Genomic DNA, 22,679 nt, shown 5'->3' with positions numbered 1-22,679 from the left:
AGTGTGGCCCCAGCATTAAGAATATGATTATTTCAAGCTTATTTCAAGTATATCTATTCATTCTAAATTCAATTCCCTACTCAAATAACAGCATCAATTCTGTCCATATTTTGTTTTTTCAACAACCTAATTGTCAACTAAACGCACTAGACAATATACACAACTAAAAATGATTTAATTTGTTTGTAATTGGGTTCGCTATATAAATATAATATTCCAAATTAGTATAGCTACTTCGAAAACTGTTTTGAAAACCATGTTCGAAAACATCTATCAGAAATTAATTCTTTTTCAAAAGCATGCTACATCACCTAATGTCAAAGTGACAGTGGCTGAAATTAAAATACTTTGAATGAATAAAATAAATATTTTATACTGCCTCAAACGATGTGCATTGCAAAACTAAACGTAAATATATTTTTATTATAATATTTTATATTATTTAAGATTTTTTAAAATATTTCTAAGTTTCGTGCACATTTTAACGCGTATTACCACCCTGTGACGACACACAGTACGTCGTTTTGCGTCATCATATAGCAAACCGCAGTCAAACCGGGTGGTCGTGGGATGAAATATTCGTATTAGAAACTTTATATTTTTTTTTCAAATGTTTCTAATATCAAATATATAAAAAGTACAAATATTAGGATAGGTACGTTGCATTGTGTTGTTTATATTGTTAATAGCAGGTATGTGAATTTGTGATGTGATTATTTACGGTATTGTTCTTTGTTACAGGGCCCTCTAGCGCACGCCGCCAACATGGCGTCGGACGAACAATTTTCGCTATGTTGGAACAATTTCCATGCGAATATGTCGGCAGGCTTTCATGGCCTGCTGTCAAGAGGAGATTTAGTAGATGTAACGTTAGCTGCCGAGGGCAGATTATTACAAGCACACAAATTAGTTTTATCAGTATGTTCTCCATATTTTCAAGAAATGTTCAAAATGAATCCTACTCAACATCCCATAGGTAAGGATTATTTTAATCTGGCAAGTGAAGTGTATTTTCCATCTTATAGTTAATGCAGTGAACTAATGTGATTTTCTTTGTTTTCAGTATTTTTAAAAGACGTTAGTCATTCGGCTCTAAGAGACTTATTACAGTTTATGTATCAAGGTGAAGTTAATGTTAAGCAAGAAGAATTAGCTACGTTTATTAGTACCGCGGAACAACTTCAAGTTAAAGGTTTAACCGGTAATCAAAATGAAGAAAGTTCCACGCCATCCAAACCAAAGCCGACGTCGAGGCCAGGCCCGAGGTCGTCACAACAAAGGCAACCTGTTATGACTAAGATAGAGACTGAATTAGATTCTAAGCCCTCCTCAACTCCAGTAGCAATTAAGAGAACAAATAGGCCATCAATAGCGTCAAATAACTCTTCATCATCTCAAAGTGGACCAGCGAAACGGAAATGTGTCGATCCCTTGGAAGCAGGACCTTCGGGTTCAGCGAAAGAGGAATTTGTCACGATACCGGACGAAGATGAAAATAACGCTGTGGCACCGAAAATGGAACCTGAATTTGTTAACGAAAGTATGTGGGATGAGGACGAAGATGGCGCTAATAATGACGAAACGAATTTCGGCGAAGATGATTCGAATATGGAAATGTCTGGTAAGTTGTTTTCTCATAAAATGTGAATAGTCCATCAGTCGTATATTGCTTTACATATTTCTAACAAACATTATTATTTGCAGGATTTGATGGCTCGGCGACAGGAGATGGTACCTTGACTGGGGGAGGGGAGGGTGGTGCCGTAGGCGATGCACAAGGTAGGTTTTCAGCCCTTCAATAAATAGAAGCTACAGTCATTTTTCCTATGACTTTGGCTTCTAAAGATATGTTACATTTTAGCGAATGGATCTTTTTAGTTTTTTTTTAATTTTTTAAACTTAAATTTTAACCATAGATTCATTTGCCCCTTAGAATAGTGTGAAATTTGTAAGTTAGATATAAGCTAGTTTAGTTCATACATACAGTATATTTGTGTTACAGGTATTCTGTTCTGAATAAAGGTCACGCTTTATAAAAGCGTGGTCTTAATTGATATGGTACGGTAACGGTGAAAGGTAGTTCAGTTGCGAATATCTACAGGTAAAAAGGTACGGTTCGAGGTAAGGTACGGTACAAGTTAAAATAGTACGGTACAAGGTAAAATGGTACTTGTATAATGTTTTGTAAAATGGTACTTTTGTGAATGAAATGGTATCTATCTGGTAAAAGTAGAGTAAAATTTGTTCGATAAGTTGAGCAAATTTAACTCTAGGTAGTGTTCCAAGCACACTAATAACTGAAATGCAAAGGCGTGTACAGCATCTTTTCGTACCTACTACAAATGCCTGTTTTGGTAGGTATGTTACGGCAGTTTTTAGGTGCTGTGCATACTCTTGCCCCTTTTGGACGGTATTTTGAATGTAGTGTTAATAGGTAAATATCTAGGACGGACCTAGGAACAAAATTAGTGCAACCTACTATGGTATGTGTAGGTTTGTGCATTTTTTGTAGATCCGGTAGGTAAGTGAAAGTATGATCAACTAGCGGGACAAGCTGGACTTCAAAACGAAATAAGTGGCCTATTTGCTACACCATTTAGGCCGCTTGTTGAAAGTGAAACTTCTTTATCGGGGTTGGACAAAAATTGAGTGAAACATTTTTGCGTTACGCCTTAGGCGATCCTCACACTGCCCCGCATCACGCTGCATGTTGCATGTCGAAGCACCTACGCGCGTTCCTGCGGGAGTGCAGATCTGCATCATCGTGCGGGTTTTTTGCGCACTCACGCGCGTAGGTGCATTTGTAGATTCACGCACGCGGCGCGGCGGCTCTCATTAATCATTTATTCGCCGTTCTCTGTGGTGTGAGCATCACGATAGTTTTGATAAAAATGGTTAATAGTGTGGAACTCATTCAGGACGCTGCCATTATACTAACTGTTTGGTTTTTGTACAGTCAAATTAAAAGAAATCGTGCCTATAGAAGATACTGGGTACATCCTTATTTACAAACAAGATTTTTAAATGGGTCATTTGTTAATAAATCGATCGATATAGAGATCCATTTTCTAACACATACGTCACGCCCATTCAAAATCACGCGCGGCACTGCGGGATTCGGTGTGCCATACCTTGTGTCTCGCCCCGCACCTACGCGCGGGGATGCATGTTTCTCCGCGTGTATGCGCGTGACCCGCATGAACGCGCGTGGTTGCATTTTCAGTGTGTTGGACTGTGCGTGTTTTCTATACAAACGGAGATACTTACAAGTAACGTTAAACACGCAGTCACGCAACATGCAGCATGATGCGGGGCAGTGTGAGGATCGCCGTACCTACGCGTGACATTTTTGCGTTACGCCGTACGCGTGACATTTTTGCGTTACGCCATACTCTTGACATTTTTAAGGTCATAAAGAAGTTTCACTTACGTGTGTAGGTACACTAGTACAACCTTTACAACGTTATCTTGAACCTTACGTTAACCTTACGTTATTACGCACTGGCGACTCTGGCCCAGATTCACAGTCGTGACTTTAGGCGATCCTCACACTGCCCCGCATCACGCTGCATGTTGCATGTCGAAGCACCTACGCGCGTTCCTGCGGGAGTGCAGATCTGCATCATCGTGCGGGTTTTTTGCGCACTCACGCGCGTAGGTGCATTTGTAGATTCACGCACGGCGCGGCGGCTCTCATTAATCATTTATGATTTATTCGCCGTTCTCTGTGGTGTGAGCATCACGATAGTTTTGATAAAAATGGTTAATAGTGTGGAACTCATTCAGAAGGCTGCCATTATACTAACTGTTTGGTTTTTGTACGGTCAAATTAAAAGAAATCGTGCCTATAGAAGATACTGGGTACATCCTTATTTACAAACAAGATCTTTAAATGGGTCATTTGTTAATAAATCGATCAATATCGAGATCCATTTTCTAACACATACGTCACGCCCATTCAAAATCACGCGCGGCAGTGCGGGAATCGGGATTCGGTGTGCCATACCTTGCGTCTCGCCCCGCATCTACGCGCGGGGATGCATGTTTCTCCGCGTGTATGCGCGTGACCCGCATGAACGCGCGTGGTTGCATTTTCAGTGTGTTGGACTGTGCGTGTTTTCTATACAAACGGAGATATGTACTTACAAGTAACGTTAAACACGCAGTCACTCAACATGCAGCATTATGCGGGGCAGTGTGAGGATCGCCTTACCGCAAAAGAGTCTTCACAAAGTAAACCGAAGTTTACTTTCAACATAGGTATTTAATTTCAGAGACAATTGCTTGACTTTCCTTAGAAAAGTACGGCCTCAAAGTAAAGAACAGGCACACCCCGGACACTCCATACAAAATATCGTTTTGACAGTCACACTGTAGAGACTGCAAATGTGTGTTAACGCTTTATGGTTGGCACATTTTTGACTAGCGTAAAAAAAAATCGCGTTTTTCTGATGAAATACATCCGTAAACAGCACAATATCTAACCAATTTCTACGAAAAACGATAATCACAAATCCAAAATAATAAAATTAAGTACTATAAGTCAATTTGATTAATGTTGTCAATCTTCGTTGCGTATCGTCCCTGTAGAAAACTCATCAAAGTGCACATTTTGCGATGTGCACTTTGAGTGGAGATTTGGAAAAATTGTTTAAAAATGAAAGAATCTTTTGTTTTGCGTAGGTTATTTTCTTAAAAAATATTATCAACCTTTAAAGTAGGTACACTGAGGTACACTCTTACTCAAATAATTTTCTATGATCATAATATAAAAGTCACCCGAAAGTATTAAAAAAAATTGTGAGAAAGATTTACCTAGTTACTGCAAAATCATTATAATTTTAATTAAACTGCATAAACACTACATTTTTTTTTTAATATAAAAAGTCCCTCGAAATCATATTCATTATCATTAAATAAGGAAAAAAAATATTTTTTAGCAAAAAGTTCATAATAAAGATATGATTGTAATTTTTCTTACAATTTTTTTTAAAACTTTCGTGTGAGTTTTTATATGATCATCGAAAATTGTTTAAGTAAGAGTTTACCTACAAAGGTTGATTGTATTTTTTAAGAAAATAACCTACGCAAAACTAAAGATTCTTTAATTTTTAAACAATTTTTTCAAATCTCCACTCATCATAAAAAGTGCACATTTTGCGAAGTGCACCAATTGAGAAGTGCACCAGTTGCGAAGTGTACCATTTGAGAAGTGCACCAGTTGCTGAGTTCACCATTTGAGCATGGTGTACAAGTTGAGAAGTGCACCAAATGCGGCAAACCCAATACATCACATAGCTTGAGTTGCGCATCTTCCTCGCACAGCTTATTTTCCAGGGCGCCTCTGTAACTAAACGCAGCGATAAGCTAAACGTAAGCGTGCTTTTCCTCCAGAGATGTGCGCAAGTATGCTACAAAAAGGTAATAGGTATGCTATGAAACTATATGACAGTTTCCACCAATGCTAAGTAATCTATGTAGCGGTGCGAATGATGTGCTATGAAGATGCGCAGGAGGCATGGCTATGCCATGTATTGATAGTAGGTGCTCTGCACATAACTGTACCCATAACACGCATCCATAGCACGCATCCATGGCAAGCATCCATAGCACACATCTATAGCAGTTAGCACGCATCCTTTCAACAAAAAAAAAAAACATATCTAGCTGAACCAGCGTTAAAGACATTCCTCGGCTCCTCGCTACATATCCTCGCACATTATTGATGGAAAGGCACCCTTATCGACATAGCTACGATTAGCTGATAGTAAGGTATGTAGACTAGTCCATTGAAAAGTTACATTTGGGGTTGCAATTTTTAGAGGACGCAATTTTATTTTTTTTGATGTGTAGGGGGGGTAGGGTTGCCAACACTTCATGATCAAAATATAGTATTTTCCAAAATAAGGTATAATATAGTAAAATATAGTACATTTAAATTTTCAAGATGGTGGCCATGGGACAAGGGTGGTGACCCCACAAACTTGGTTTTAGCTTCACACTGACCCCCCCTACACATCAAAAAAATAAAATTGCGTCCTCGAAAAAACGCAAGGTCAGGCCTAAAAAATGTAAAATTTCAATGGACTAGACCGTTTCCACTGACAGTCTATTTATCGGTGCGATAAGATGTGCTATGAGGTTGCTTTTCTACCAAAGATGTGCGATTATGCGTAGCGATGTATGTGTACCCTACATTGAAATGCTTATGGAAGCGGAGCATTACGTACCTATATGTCTCCATTAGAAATTAGAATGTTGCACATAGATATTATGATCGAGGAAGTGATCAAGCCATGAAGTTATTGTTATGTGTTACCGGTCCTTGATAAGTTTATAATGTTTGAATATAATCTGTCCGTTAAAAGTGGGTCACAGTCAAGTTTAAGAGAGTCGGTTACATACAAATATTCAGGGGGAGTGTTAAAATGGGGAATTCTACTTTTAAATAAAAATTAAAACAGTAAAAATTGTGTTTTATTTTGAAACTGATAAAGGCCCTTGCCGGCAACAGACTCCTTGAGGTATATGTAGTATTTAGTGTTATTGTATAACATTCAACATGTTTTATTAAAATTGTCAAACCCACCTGCCCGTATATTTCGCAAATTTTAGCCAAATCGGTTAAAATAAAACATCTATACGTATCCTTACTACATAGTATAAAACAAAGTCGCTTTCTCTGTGCAAGGGATTTTGATGCGGTTTTTAAGCTATTGCCGTAGTATATTATTATTAGTCTGTGCTATTGCATAGCTTTTATCTCAGACTTTGAGCGCGGCGACCGAATGTAAAAATTCCGTAACGAAAAAACCACGCGGGCCGCGGCAGTCTTCGAGTGCCACATGTTTTTTTTTAATAGATAGTTATTCAAGAGGAAGGTTTTAGTATATAATTTATGAGGTTTTAGAAAAGCGGGTGAAGCTGCGGGCGGTAAGCTAGTAATATTTTGTTTGATTGTTTGTTTGTTTGAACGCGCTAATCTCGGGAATTACTGATCCGATTTGAAAAATTCTTTCGGTTTTCGATAGCCCATTCATTGAGGAAGGCTATAGGCTATATAATATATCATTACGCTAAGACCAACAGGAGCGGAGTAATGCTGGTAAAACCGCGGGGCACAGCTAGTTTATGACTATAATATAGTTAAATAAAGATTAGCTTACCTCGTTTAATATTAGAAAAATTCTGAAATGGTGAAAATGGTAGATATATTTTCATTGTGTATCTCTATTAGAATCGGCGATCAAATGTTTTGTTTGATGATATATTTGCTTCACTATAGTTATAGGTATTAACTATATAGCTATAATCACAGACTAATAATAATATACTACGTATACAACTATAATTGAACTGAAATCACCAATAAATTTAAGAGGACTTTCCTGAATGGAAATTGAAATTTAGGAAAAAAATACAAGTTTTATTTTACAAACACAATTCCTATCGGTTCCATTGACTCCACTAACATTTTCACTCGATTTTACAACCGGTTCCGAAACATCGTAGGATTTAATATTTTATACAAAAGTTCGCGGTTAGGGTAGGTGAAAAACTTTAGCGATAGATTATTATTTATTATCACATTAATAATAATTATTATAAGTATGAAACAGATTCAAAATTTTTAAAATATCTATCATCGAACTTAAAATTAAAATTCTGTCAAATTAATTACTAGCCGACGAGAGCCGAATATATAGGAATAAAGGCGATAGAATATACATTGGCCATAGAAAAAATAAATTTCTATTAAAGATTATAAATACATAATTTAAATAAGGAATGCTTTAATGGCTTTATAGAAATTCTTTATTATTGACTATTTTATTTCTTGCTTATTTAAGCACATTAAAAGGAGAAATACCTATTAAGTGCATATAATAATAAATATTAATTAAATATAGAGAGTAAATGCGCAACACTACATACATTATGTAATTTAATATTAAATAGGTACTTAATCTATTCATCGCTAGATGGCACTACGTGCATAACAGCCGAGGGCTTTTATATAAAAATCAAATTCAGTAGATAACAGTAGATGGCGCTTAATTTAGAAATAGGTACATAACTGCGTTACTTGTATAAAATTTTGCCTTATTTTATATTTTTATTTATTTTATTCACAAGAATCTGACATAATAATTATTGTGTGTATCCACTGCGTATCGCTAATTTTAAAATAAAAGTTAGTTTACTAACTTTTTTTATATTTTAGATTAAGAAATATATGTATTTCTTTTGTTTAATTTGATACCTTTAAATATATTTTGTCAAAGTTGATATTGTTATTAACTTAGATGTACTTAATAATTATTATCAACTTATTTTTCATATAAATTTAGGAAGCTTAGAACGTGATTGATTTCACATTGGTTGCATTCGATAAATTAAAATTTTGAACGAAATAAAATCGATAACAAACTAAATAATTCATATAGGAATGATCACAGATCACTGTATCCATTCCACAATTCATCTCATTCAAATTTTAGAGAGTATTATAAAATTATTATGTGGTGCGTAATAATGTATCATGCGCGTAATGGAACTCAATTCCGTTATTTGTGGTAGTCGTCTAAACGCCGTGAATCTATGGTAGTATTTGTGTCACTTCAGATTGTTTACTATTTTGAGTATTATTTCTATTGTAACTATTTATTTTGAGTGTATCATCTCTAAATACAAAAAGAACATTAAATAAACGCAGCATATTTATCGTTTTTACTGAAAATCTATTGAATTTTGCATATGAGTGAATTATACGTGTGAACGTGTTTACGTCTCAAAGTTTGGTGTTGTTTTGCAAATAATTGAAGTGTTTATCAGTGAATGGGTGAAATAGTGAATGTGTTTTATGGATACCCTTTGGGTATGTAGAAATTTATTTATTTATAGATCTGCATTAATGGGGAAAGTCGACGAGCAAGTTGACGACATGCAAAGGAATATACATGTTGTCAATCTGAGAATTATTTCATTCTTATTTTATTCTAGAAGTTGTTTTTGTTGACGAATGGCTTCTCTTTCGTGTTCTTATTAAATTTCTTTTACGATAGCTACACGTATTGAATCAACCTCTAATATTTTCTCTAAATACTTGTCAGCTTGTAAACATAACCTACAAATGACCATTATCATTTGAAACTGTATGAACTCTTGTTTTTGTTAATGCTACTTTCATGCTTAAATTTTTTAATAAATAACTAATTATTTGGTAATATTTTAACATAATGCTTAATATTGGCTCAATTAAATAGTAGTACTCGTGATTTAGGAGGAAAGATCTGTAAAGTCGTCTCTTTACACTGAAGTGATAAATAAGTACAGTGACACTGTATTTTATTTAAAAAAGGCAAATACAACAATATACACAAAATAATACAACCTAGGTTTGCCTCTCTATAGCTGTAACTGTATTTGTATGACAAGTGTCATAAAACATGAATTTTGAAATTCTAAACAGTAGGTAGTAAAATACACAATTTGTTTGCTTATTCTTTTATGAAAGCATTTTTTAATATTAAAGTTTATTCAATGATTATGAAATATGTTGAAACATACAGTACTAAAAATTTTCATTAAAAAAAAATCAATGCAACCATTTATTTATGTTATATTCATAGCTTAAATAATCTTCTTCATATAGCAATCAATTTAATGTAATTTAATTGTTATTGAACCATACCTAATCCTTGAAATCTCAGCTGATAATATCAATAAAATCTATCTTTAAATAAATAATAATACAAAATTAAGATCTTCCCATACTAATTACTTAACTGTTTATTTTGTAGTTCAATAACATTCATGAATCATGACATGCATTTTAAAAACCGTAAATACATACATACATACAATAAATATAATTTTTATTTAGGTTAATACTGTATTATATTTTGATGTAGACATATTATATAAATAAATAAGAAAATAAATATCTAATAACTATCCTGAATATCAAAACCTACACAGGTTAAGTAAATGAATAATTAATTATTATACCTACATATCTACTTTATAAAAGTTTCACGGAGTATCTTTGGAATTATCCGACAGATTAGATCTTCTTGGTCTTACGCTCTCTCCAAATCTAAACTATAAAACCTTTATTGAATCCAAAGCAAGTGTTGCAGCAAAGAAGCTAAGTATACTTGCCAGGGTAAGACAGTACTTTACACCGGAACAGCTTCTGAATCTCTATAAAGCACAAGTTCGGTCGTGTGTAGAGTACTGCTGTCACCTATGGGCTGGAGCTGCAAATTACCAACTGTCAGCACTTGATTCAATCGAAAAACGAGCGAAAAGGCTTATTAACAATGACGTATTGGTCAATTCTAAATTGACCTGCCTCGAGCATCGTCGTAAGGTTGCCAGTTTGTCGGTATTTTATAGAATATTCTTTGGTGAATGTGCCGAGGAGTTACACAACTTGATACCGGCATCACCTTTTCACCATCGAACAACCAGACGCCGAGCAGATTTCCATCCTTATGTTGTAGACATCCCTAAAATTCGCACAAAGCGATTCACGTCATCATTTCTCTTGCGAACATCTAAGGACTGGAACTCTCTACCGAATACAGTTTTTCCACCTTCTTACAATCTATCCAAATTTAAAGCAAATGTGAATAGGCACCTTCTAGGTAAACATGTTCCAACCTAGGACGCGTTGTCACTTACCATCAGGTGAAACAGCGGCCAAATGTTTACCTATTCATGAATAAAAAAAAAAAAAAAAAAAAAAATAAGTCAGGTATTCCTTCCTGACGCTATAACTCCAGAACACACGAACCAATTTCCACGGTTTTACATTCATTGGAAAGGTACGGGCTCCGTGAGGTTTATAGCAAAGAAAAGGTGTCTCTGGTGGCAAACGGAGTTCGCCCAGTTTGCTAGTTAAATATAACACAGCAGCTTAAATTTTAAGCTGCTGTTTGTTCATAACAGCCAGGGCGGCTACAATACCATATCCATATTTGTCAACAGTGAGTTTCGCTGTTGGTCACTTTTTAAAAAAGAAACACCTTTTCTGATTAATTTGAAATCTGGCTTAGGGATAGAATAATAGTCTGGATCGGTAAATAGTCTACTTTTTACGAAGGTACCATGCAAGTTACGCTAATGGTTCTAGCTAGTATCATGATATTAAATGAAATAAATATATTTGTTCATTTATGTTTTCCATGAAGTTCAAAATTTTATAATGTACATTAACAATTCAAGTGAAAATTGTTGAACCAATTTAAAATCTTCTTTCATCAGCAGAAACAATACATTATTTCAAAGTGATATAGGCATTTTATTGTGCTTTTCCTCATTCCTCAGCCTGGTTCAATCTGGGCGGAGCTGGGACGAGCAACTAGTATTATTATATTAATTTAAAGTGTTATGCTTAACTTTATATCTTATTCTATACTAGCTTTTTGCAGGTGGCTTCGCCCGCTTTAAAAAAAAAACCTGCATAGTTCCTTTGGGATTTTCTGGATAAAACCTATCCTATGTGTTAATCCAAGTTACCCTCTATGTTCTAAATTTCATTGTATTTGTGTGAAAGAGTAACAAACGACCATACATACATACTCAGAAACTTTCGCATTTATAATATTAGTAGAATTTTAATTGTTACATTCATAAGTATTAAAAAGAACATTACATTCAGATTTTAACTGATAAGTATAAAAAAACACCTAGAAACCTATTCAAGGTGTCATGACCTTTATATTTGAACTTTATTTGCATTTATAATACTTAGAAGATGCCAGGAATCATGGGATTACAGTTAGTTTTTTTTAAGATAAGAGCACTCTTTTAATTATATTTCGAACTAATAATATATTGTAAAGTTGAAAAATTGTAATAGAAATATTGTACATTTATATGAATGTAGACATTTGTCATGGGTTCACCCATAATTTTTATAATAAAAAAATATATAAATATTCTGGGTCTTCAGCTACCTACATCGCAAATTTCATTGTAATCGGTTCAGTAGTATTTGCGTGTAAGAGTAACAAACATCCATCGAACCATCCCCACAAACTTTCGTATTTATAATATTAGTAGGGATAGATGTTACTTATTAAATATATCTAAGCTGTCCAATGGGAAAAAGTTAAAAATCAATCAAGTAGGTTTGAGCTAATTTATAATGAACTAGCGGGCGGCCCGGCTTCGCTCGTGGTACATATTTCGCAATAAAAGGTAGCCTATGTTCTTTCTCAGGGTCTAAAGATTGTCTATGCCAAATTTCATCAAAATCGGTCCAGTAGTTCCAGGTCCATACATACATAAGAAAGAAAGAAAGAAGAAAGAAAGAAGAAGTTACAACATTAAGGAATATATGGAAGATAAAAAACCCATGGAGGGTTGTCGCGTAAAAACCACAGGAAAGTTCTTTGGCATATTATGATAATATACAGTTACATATTTTGTAAAATTAATTTGTAATACTGACATGATTAAAAAGAGCAACTATGGAGTTTCTTGCCGGATCTTCTCCATAGATACTGCTTTCCGCATCGGTGGTAAATGTTAATAATATGTAATGATGTTTCAAAAGTACTTCTCGAAGAAGTCTAATTGAATAAATGTTTGAGTTTGAGTTTACCTTATATAGAAAAAGTTTATGAGCCATTCCAACCTGTAATCTATCTCTGTCACAAAATTCCAATCTGGGTTTTATATAAATACTAGCGGTCCGCCCCGGCTTCGCCGGTGGTACATGTTTACGTTTTCTCTACATAAAAACCATCCTCGTACTTCAAGGAATATAATAAAAAAAGAATTATCGAAATCGGTTCAGCCGTTCTCGAGTTATGCGCTTACCAACACATTTTGCGATTCATTTTTATATATAAGAAGAAGATGTGAACAAATCGAACATCTACGCATCCTCTAAATCCTATATTTATTCCTTACAGCTTGTTATCCTTTTAAAAAACGACCAATCATCAGAAACTTTATCGAAACTTATATTCAATAAGAATAATAGGCCAAGATTTATTGGTTGCTGGAGTACTGCATGACTCGATAAGAGGCAAGAGCGCAACGAACGTAGTTTATAAAGAGATTTTAAAAGTTATTACTTATTTGTAATGTAATTGTTAACTCGAAATTTCGGTAGGAAAATTTTAAGCTATTGCACAGCTTCTATCGCGGGCCTTGAGCGCGGGGACCGAATCCAGAAATTCCGTAACGAAAAAACCTCACGCTCCCCACTCCGACGGGCACGGAGGTGTGGCTTGAAGGCATAACATGCAATAGCTTTACCGCGGCAGTCCCCGAGTGCCACACGTCTTTTATTAATTTTCTGTAAGGTTAAATGAGATTTGACTCAACTTCCGCCCCCTAAAACATCTCACGTAATTTATGGACGCCCCCTTACTAGCTATATGTGCTAGCAGGTGAAGCAATGGTGTAGCAAAGCAATATTCCATTGTTTTTATCACTCTATAGTTTTGATTATTTTTATTGCATTCTTATCATCCTTACTTTTTATCTAATGCCGTTGAATTAATCCATCAGTTAATTCATAAAATATGTTTGATGCCCATATTCTTAATATTGCTGTAAATAGCTGTATATATTTTTTATTTTATTGTGAGATTTATCCACAATTCTAAAGACAATTACAAAGGAATTCAAATTCGATCTATTCATTATTTTATTGAACTCTACAAAATTTTGTTTGCTTACGTAAATTTCTCCATCTATAATTATCGCGTACAATCAGGTAATAATACCATGAAACTATCAAATTCTGATCAGTTTTTGTTTGAAATTTATTGATATTTTGAACTAAACATCACGATTTGCCGGGTACTAGTTATAGGTATTTTACGTTTGTATGCCAATTAGGGCCGATTTTTCAATCCTTGGACAAAACTTACGCGTTATAAAGTAATTCAATTTATTTTATAGACTACAAGCCCGCATATGAAAAAAATATGGGTCAAATGAACCACCACGGGACATATCTAGTACGAAAGAAGAGCAAAAAATAATAAGATTCATCACTATGCCGTCACTTGTAAGCTGTCCAACTGAGTGCAGATGAGAATTGAAAAGTACAGGTAGACTCGGTAAATTTTGGTCATATATTTTTGTACGGCATTCTTAACCATCGATAGATCCATTAAAAATAATAAGAAACCGCTCAGTGCCGTACAAAAATGTTGGTCCACCAAGTCGGAATTTTTATTTAATTTCCGAGAGTTACCGGGGGTAAATTTGGTCATTTGACCATGTACGGCATCTGTGTCATACTATTGCTATACTGCTTTTAATCCATTATTCCGCAACGCCGTACAAAAATCATGGGGACAAGGGGAAAAAATCGAGAGTTGCAATCCCCTCTCTTTCCCCACTCCAGGGGGTCATTTGACTAAGTACGGCTTCGGTTCCAAAACATTATCTAGCACTCAAAAGTACTATTAAAAGCAATGCCGTCAAAAAATAATTGTTCTTTTAAATGTATACCAATAATCATCTTAATTTCATCGAATTCTTGATATAAAGAGCTGTAAGGTCATTTGACCCTGTACGGGAACTTTTTTTTTAACATGATATTGTAAAATTCAATTGTTGTATAGTATTGCCGTTCAAAAGAAACCGTTCTAAAAAAAGTTATAGAGAAATGCAAAACCAGAAATTTTGTTAAAGTTTAAACATCGTAGATTAGTGAAATATAATAGTTTTCTTCACTTTATTCGTTGTTTTAAATAGTATTAACATAGATAAATTAGGAAAAAACGATGCCGTACATTTTTGTGCAGACCACATCTTTTAGGCTGATGAAAGCGACGAAAGCAAAATTTTAAGGGTGCTTTATGGCCATTTGATACAGTACGGCATTAACATATTTTTACCCAACTACGGCAAAGCAAAAGGAGGGTTATGGTTTTGACAGGTCATGTATGTATGTTCATCTATTCCCTCGTAACTTCTAAACTACTTATCAGAATTCGACAAATGACATATCATTAGAAGCGTCTGAATTGTTCACTGGATAACCAGCGACCAGCTAGCTAAAGGCTATATGGGGTTTCACAAAATCTAATGTGGCGCCCTCTAGCGGACAAAACATACAGAGTAAAAAAATAAAGTTAAGATAAATATGCCGTGTTTGGTATCATTTGAAAGCGCTTTACTTGTACATTTTGAATATGTATATATTACTAGCATTTGTTTGTGACTTTACCTGTATTCATGGACTGATTGCATATAATTCACATCTTTTCGTTCATAGCTTTTTTATTAGTTCATCAATTTAACGGAGTCCATTCCACCTGACTCCGACTTTCCAAGGTGATAATTAACCACCTCGAGCTTCTTAATATTAATGTATATTTATATTTTATTATCAAAATATAAAGCAAACATTTCGTTAAAAATAATAAAAATGTACGGCATCGTTTTTTCCTAATTTATCTATGTTAATACTATTTAAAACAACGAATAAAGTGAAGAAAACTATTATATTTCACTAATCTACGATGTTTAAACTTTAACAAAATTTCTGGTTTTGCATTTCTCTATAACTTTTTTTAGAACGGTTTCTTTTGAACGGCAATACTATACAACAATTGAATTTTACAATATCATGTTAAAAAAAAAGTTCCCGTACAGGGTCAAATGACCTTACAGCTCTTTATATCAAGAATTCGATGAAATTAAGATGATTATTGGTATACATTTAAAAGAACAATTATTTTTTGACGGCATTGCTTTTAATAGTACTTTTGAGTGCTAGATAATGTTTTGGAACCGAAGCCGTACTTAGTCAAATGACCCCCTGGAGTGGGGAAAGAGAGGGGATTGCAACTCTCGATTTTTTCCCCTTGTCCCCATGATTTTTGTACGGCGTTGCGGAATAATGGATTAAAAGCAGTATAGCAATAGTATGACACAGATGCCGTACATGGTCAAATGACCAAATTTACCCCCGGTAACTCTCGGAAATTAAATAAAAATTCCGACTTGGTGGACCAACATTTTTGTACGGCACTGAGCGGTTTCTTATTATTTTTAATGGATCTATCGATGGTTAAGAATGCCGTACAAAAATATATGACCAAAATTTACCGAGTCTACCTGTACTTTTCAATTCTCATCTGCACTCAGTTGGACAGCTTACAAGTGACGGCATAGTGATGAATCTTATTATTTTTTGCTCTTCTTTCGTACTAGATATGTCCCGTGGTGGTTCATTTGACCCATATTTTTTTCATATGCGGGCTTGTAGTCTATTATAAATGGCAGTGCTGCGTTGCCACAATCCATACTAATATTATAAATGCGAAAGTTACTCTGTCTGTCTGTTACTCAATCACGCCTTAACTACTGAACTAATTTGCATGAAATTTGGTATAGAGATATGTACTTTGATACTCGAGAAAGGACATAGGATAGGTTTTATCCCGGAAATCCTACGGGAACAGGTTTTTCTTTGAAAACGTGGGCGAAGCCGCGGGCGGAAAGCTAGTTACCAATAAAGTATTACACGATAATATTAAAATGTAATCTGTAAACTGTCAAATACTGGAAATTGGAATACATTTTTTATATGGCAGTTTAATACGTTATTCGACGAATAAGTTTTAACCAAGATATCTATACTAAGAGCTAGCGCACACGAGCAACTTTGTCTCCGCAACTATTTTGTCTCTCCCGTCAATTTGTATGGGGAGTTGCGTCGCTACGTGCGCGCACTTTCATACTAGCCCATGGGTGGAGAGACAAAATAGTTGCGGAGACAAAATAGTTGCGGAGACAAAGTTGCTCGTGCGCGCTCGCTCTAATATTATAAAGAGGAAAGGTTTGTATGTATGTATGGTTTTCACGCATAAACTACTGGACCGATTTTGATGAAATTTGGCACAGACAATCTTTAGACCCTGAGAAAGAACATAGGCTACCTTTTATTGCGAAATATGTACCACGGGCGAAGCCGGGGCGGACCGCTAGTAAGAAATAAAATAAAAGGTAGGCACAAATAGCAGTTATTACATATTAAACAAGTCTGTAAAAGCCAAAGTTAAAACGAACTGTTTTGTACTGAGCTTAAAGTTAGAGAAGAGCGGTGTCCGGCGAACACTGTATTATACCGTTACGTGTAATTATGATTATATTTCCTACATTCGTAGTAGTTATTGATCGACATCTTAAAAAGAAGTAAATGATTTTTTTTATTAAATATAACTTATGTAATAATCAATGATGTGATACTATGTGTGTTTTGTTCCTTTCTTATTTCAGAGAAGAAGAGAATTACGATCGAGATTGAAACATGAATATTTTTTTTCAATGTTAATTAATCTATACTAATTATATAAAGCTGAAGAGTTTGTTTGTTTGACCGCGCCAATCTTAGGTACTACTGGTCCGATTTGAAAAATTCTTTCAGTGTTAGATAGCCCATTTATTGAGGAAAGCTATAGGCTAGCTATATATATCATCACGCTAAGACCAACAGGAGTGGAGCACTGCGGGTAAAACCGCAGGGCACAGCTAGTTAATTATAAGGTTGATATTTAATCCAAAACATATTCCTCTGAACCTTCTATAAAGTTGAAGTTTACTTTAAGCTTATAAATTACTTAGCAATAAATAGCCGATTTTTTTCGTCGTTTTATTAATTGAGGTAACGACGAAGTGGATTGTTTTTAATAAATGAAAGGCGTAAAGAAGTAGAAATAGCACTAGACTGTACGCTCAAATTAGAGGGATTTTGGAATTGCACGTGTTGTGTATTAAAGTTTCCTTATTACTAAGATCGAGAAGATATGCACCCTTATCAGAAAAATTCAAGACCTAAATTATAACTTTATTGTATTTATTCATAGATAGATAAAAGATAGGTAAGGAAGGTAAAAAATATACCTTTCTTACAGAATGTAAATGGCTCGATCAAATTTTATTGGTCCGACGGTACACGCATCTTGTCCCTGAACGATAATTAATAAACATGAAATCATAAAGAGTTAAATTGGTTTTAATTATTTTCTTTTTAATATTTTCTAGCTTTATTGTGAACAATATATTTTATTAATTTGTGCGTAGTTTCATGGTTGTCCAAGAGACTAAATGCTATTTTCCAGTACTTCCCCAAACCACAATGCATTAACAAACTTATCACGACCATAAATACTAAATAATTTGGAAAATCCAAAAGTGCACGCCTCATAATTTTTTTTTAATAAATATTTATTATTTTATTATTTTTGTTTATTTAATAACAATTAAACCACATCGAATCAGACCCTGAAAAATGAAAGGGTTCTATTCCTCAGCATACTCAAGCGTAAGAGAAAAAAAAAGACTCGATTAGTAAGGTATTTCGGTCGCTATCGTGTTAACAAGAAAAAGGATCCGCACATACAGACACACGGACGTCCAAGACAGAACTTTTTTAAACTGTTTTTTAACTAGTTTAAATAACAAAAATGACATCAAAAATATCATGAACGTTAAAAATAGTGTTTTTTCTTAATATGTGTGTGTATGTATTATCTTACAAGTGCAATGTATGATACATAAAGACATTTTAAGTTTGAAAAATCAGATGTTTTGCGCGAAGTGACAGTAGTACCCACCTCAACGCTTCGCTTATGAGGCGTGCAATACACTTCTTGTTTCAGTTCATAATTATTGACAACAACACATACAAACAATTTTTTTTATTGGATATAATACGATTTTCAGGCATTTTACTTTTGTCTCTCGGACAACCGTAATTTAGTTATGTAACCAAAACACAGATGGCGCGGTCGATTCCTAAACAACAAGCCAAACACTTAACTGTCGGGCTCAAACGCCGTTTTGATTTGTATAAAATCACGGCAACAGTCGTCCGAACGATGTTGGTGAGTGTGGGTTGGCTCAGCTTTATTGTCAGTTCGTCGGACAACTGTGATGTACTTGATGCAATGTTATCAATTATACTACACGAGATGAGCTTTTATCTATATTTTAGTGTAAGCTGATATTAATATATAAAATAGCAATAGTGAGTCATCAGGCTCAAAATTTAAAAAAATGTCCCGAGGACAACAAGTCACTTGGACAACCAAAGTAGTTGTCCCATGGACAGTTTGGTTGTCCCTGGGACAGTAATTATTAAAGAGTAATTATTTAAAACTTACTTTAACAGTTAAATAGTTCTTCTTCTTCTTTCTCAGCCCGGTTTAACCCAAAGTTGAGTATAGGCCTCTTCATGGGCACGCCAAATAAAATAGTTCATGTTTTGTTTATTACTCGGCTGTTTCGGGAAAACATTTTTATTACGCGATTTTATGTCTAGTTTAATTGTAATTTTTACATTTTTTAGATAAGACAATGGGATTGTTGGAGGAAAGAAAATCAAGACGCTATAGAGAAAGCCTTAAAGCAGACCCAGATAAATTGGCTGAACGGAGAAGACAAAAAAGGGAAAGTTATCACAGAAATAAAAAGTTGGTTGCGGATATGGAGCTGGAGGAAAAAAGAAAGTGCAGAATAATTTGGAAATTGCGCAAACGACAACAAAGACGATGAACAAAAGCTCTTTGCAATATTATTAACGATACACCGCCCAGTTCTCCATCCATTTTGCAAGAAATCAATTTACCTCAAGATCGACATAAATGCACTCCACCACCCTCTTCTCCTGCTGCGTCTTTGAACTCCAGAAATAAAAAAAGAGGAAGAAAAAAAAAATCTAAGGGATAGAACCAAGTTATATAAAGAAAACTTGAAACTAAAAAATTAGACAAGACAACAATTATGAAGGAAGGTTTGGGGTTCGCAAAAAGGAAATTTCAAGCCAAAGATAACATTACGCAGAGAAGATTCAGAACTTAGAAAAAAATTCAATGTTTCTTTTTGAGGGATGATGTATCGAGGAATACCGCTGGAAAAAAAGAAACCTAACTAGGGGCAAAGAGAAAGTACAAAAACGTTACCTTTTGGACTCGTTAAAAAAATTATTCAAGGCTTTTAAGGCTGAGAATCCGGGCGTCAAATGTTCATATTTCAATTTTACAAAACACCAGCCCTTCTACATACTTAGACTGACAATAAATAGAAGAGAAATATTGTGTCTTTGTAAAACACACCCAAATGCCGAACATAAATTCAAGGCATTAAGACGAAAAGGAGTCATTAATGCAATAGTCACTGGCGCACTGATAATGGAAACAGTTTGCAACAGCAATCAAAAAGATTGTATGTATGTATGGAGTCTGTGTACAGTGTCACGATAAAGAAATAAAAATTAACAGCGAAAATGTTAAAGGCAAAATACAATGGTTGGAATGGGTGCGAGAAGAGGAAATCTATAGTCTATAGTTATGATATAGTATGATCTATAAGTTATGAGAGTAAACTATTTGACTGATTAGTAAAAGCTGTTTTATTGTGAATTCTAAATGTGAACCCTGATAACCATATCAAATGTCAGTAAATTAGGTATCTTTATATTGTTTTTCATACAACACAATAATTACCTTCTAATAATATAATATTTCAAGGTTAGATGGTGGTCATTATTGTTTGAACAAACAAATAATGTCCCATAGACAACCAAATATGTCTTCCTGACAACTAAGATGTCCCCATATGTAAATCACATCATTCAGTTCATTCATTCAGTTTTATCGAGAATCAGTTCATTTTAATTAAGTAAAATCAATAATACAATACGTAACAACATCGCCTTAATAGTTTTTTTGTAAAAAATATCACTATTTCCGCTTTACTGAAACTTTTTGAAGTGAAACTTCTTTATCGGGGTTGGAAAAAAATTTTGTGTAACATTTTTCCGTTACGCGCCATCTTTTTCTTATCCATTCTTACTTTACAGTACATTATGTGATTCGACGTATAGTACGACGTATAGTTTCACTTCTTACGTGTGTACACTAGAACACGCACACATTTTTTATTTATGAAACATTATTTGGTTGTCCAAAAGACATCATTCGTTTCGATTTTAATAAAAATATTTCGTATTTTGCATGTACATAGAACAAATATCAAAATATTTATTATTAGAAGAATTTGTAGTACTACTGTGTAAGTTGTCCAAAGGACATTATTTCCCGTGAAAAGATCGGTTCGTGAAGTTAAATCCACAAATGTATTTAATCAACATCATTGCTGCTTATATTATCTTAATCTACGAAGAATCCTCTTCTAAATGAAATAGTAAAATGCTGAAAATGAAGTAAAAAAAATAGGAGAAAATTATGCTCGGGAGCTTTAAAAATTGATTGACCCAAAGAAATAATAAATTGTTTATTGTGTAAATTTATTTTGTAGTGTTTTAATTTGACAAACGCCTTTAGATAGTATAGAATAAACAATAGTATAGTATATATAGTATATAGTAGTAGGTAATACCCATTGCTAACAGGCCTAATATGAAGGGTGGCACTGGATGAAAAAATAGACGCCTTTTGCTGCCAAGTAATGTTTGCCTATCGTTATTGTTTGAAGTGAACCAGATTTGTCAATTACTGTGATACTTTATGCCTATTTTTGTATCGCATAGAATATAGATAAAATTACAAAAACTTTGACTTAAGTTTTTGTAATTTTATCTATATTCTATGATATATTGAAGACGTTAGTTGTGTAAGTACTCTTATGCTAGGCGTCCATTAGAGGCGGATCGGGCCGGGCCGCATCGCAACGGGCCGTCTCTAATGGACGCGCTGTTTGCTCCTGCGTCCACCTGTACGGGGCGCGGTGGACCGCCTAGGCGGATTTTATCTAACAGACGCTCGCCGCTCACATCCGCCTGCCTGCGTCCACTAGACGGGTCGGGGCGGGCCTGGCCGCAGCGCATCGCCGGCAGAAATCCGCCTGCGAAGCGATATCCGCCAATGCGTTGAGGCCCGCCCCGGCCCGATCCGTCGCTAATGGACGATGTTTCATACAAAACATAGGCCGGCGTATTTTTGCGTTGCGATGCGGCCCGGCCCGATCCGCCTAGTGGACGCCAGCCATTAAAGGTACGTTGTTGTATTGTAGAATTATGTTGTGTTAATATTTTTTCTCATAGACTTTAGTTAATAGTTTAGATTTAGACGTCCATAATAAATAAAAAATATTTTTTCTTATAGATTATATTTTTACTACTACATACTTACTTTTTTTAACTATGTACTTAAAATATCTATATAATATAATTAGTACATATTTACTTTATTTGTTAAAAACGTTTCATTACTTTAATTGTAACAATAAATATGTGTTTAATACTACGAGCTTTGTTCAACAAAGCTTTCTATTTCTATTCAAGATAGTCATCATTAAATAAAATATTTAAAATTTAACTTCCTTTTACCATTTTCTTCCATTGTCTTGAAATACTTTAGGGCCGATTTTTCAATGCTTGGATGAAACTTAATCGTCCAATAAAGTATTAAACGATAATATTAAAATGTCACGTAAACTGTCAAATACGGGCATTTAGAATACGTTTTTAAAACGGTAGTAGAAAAATAAGCCCTATGAGAGAAAAAAGAAAAATAATAGTGAGATAGAGATAATAATATATCGGATGATTCATTCATACATCTGTCGTTTGATTAATTATGTGAAACGTTCAATATATATTTATTTATATAAAATTACAATACAAATTGTATTGTACTACAATATCTATCAGCGATTTTTTAAAATAAAAT

At 34.4% G+C, this 22,679-nt stretch overlaps 1 protein-coding gene and 1 long non-coding RNA gene across 51 annotated transcripts in view; both read left to right on the top strand.

Annotated features, from left to right (window-relative positions):
* The first annotated feature begins 505 nt into the window (after positions 1-505).
* Positions 506-22,679, top strand: part of LOC149908338 (uncharacterized) — a 465,602-nt gene continuing 443,428 nt past the window's right edge. For all 50 annotated transcript variants that reach the window (XM_090101758.1, XM_090101784.1, XM_090101762.1 and 47 more), the window contains exons 1-4: positions 506-655; positions 742-976; positions 1,064-1,621; positions 1,705-1,779. In XM_090101758.1, the coding sequence (XP_089957884.1) occupies positions 766-976; positions 1,064-1,621; positions 1,705-1,779 (844 nt within the window). In that variant the 5' untranslated portion in view covers positions 506-655; positions 742-765. The remainder of the gene's footprint in view (positions 656-741; positions 977-1,063; positions 1,622-1,704; positions 1,780-22,679) is intronic.
* LOC149908348 (uncharacterized) lies at positions 8,600-22,508 on the top strand. Its single transcript, XR_016456719.1, has 2 exons — positions 8,600-8,878; positions 19,337-22,508. It is a non-coding gene; the product is annotated as an uncharacterized LOC149908348 (long non-coding RNA).

The sequence above is a fragment of the Colias eurytheme genome, chromosome 5 (genome assembly GCF_061535395.1).
Source record: "Colias eurytheme isolate Ceu_HAF_F1 chromosome 5, ilColEury1 Martin Lab GWU primary, whole genome shotgun sequence".
In the NCBI taxonomy this organism is placed as follows: Eukaryota; Metazoa; Arthropoda; class Insecta; order Lepidoptera; family Pieridae; genus Colias; species Colias eurytheme.
This window is presented reverse-complemented; position numbering and strand designations above follow the sequence as displayed.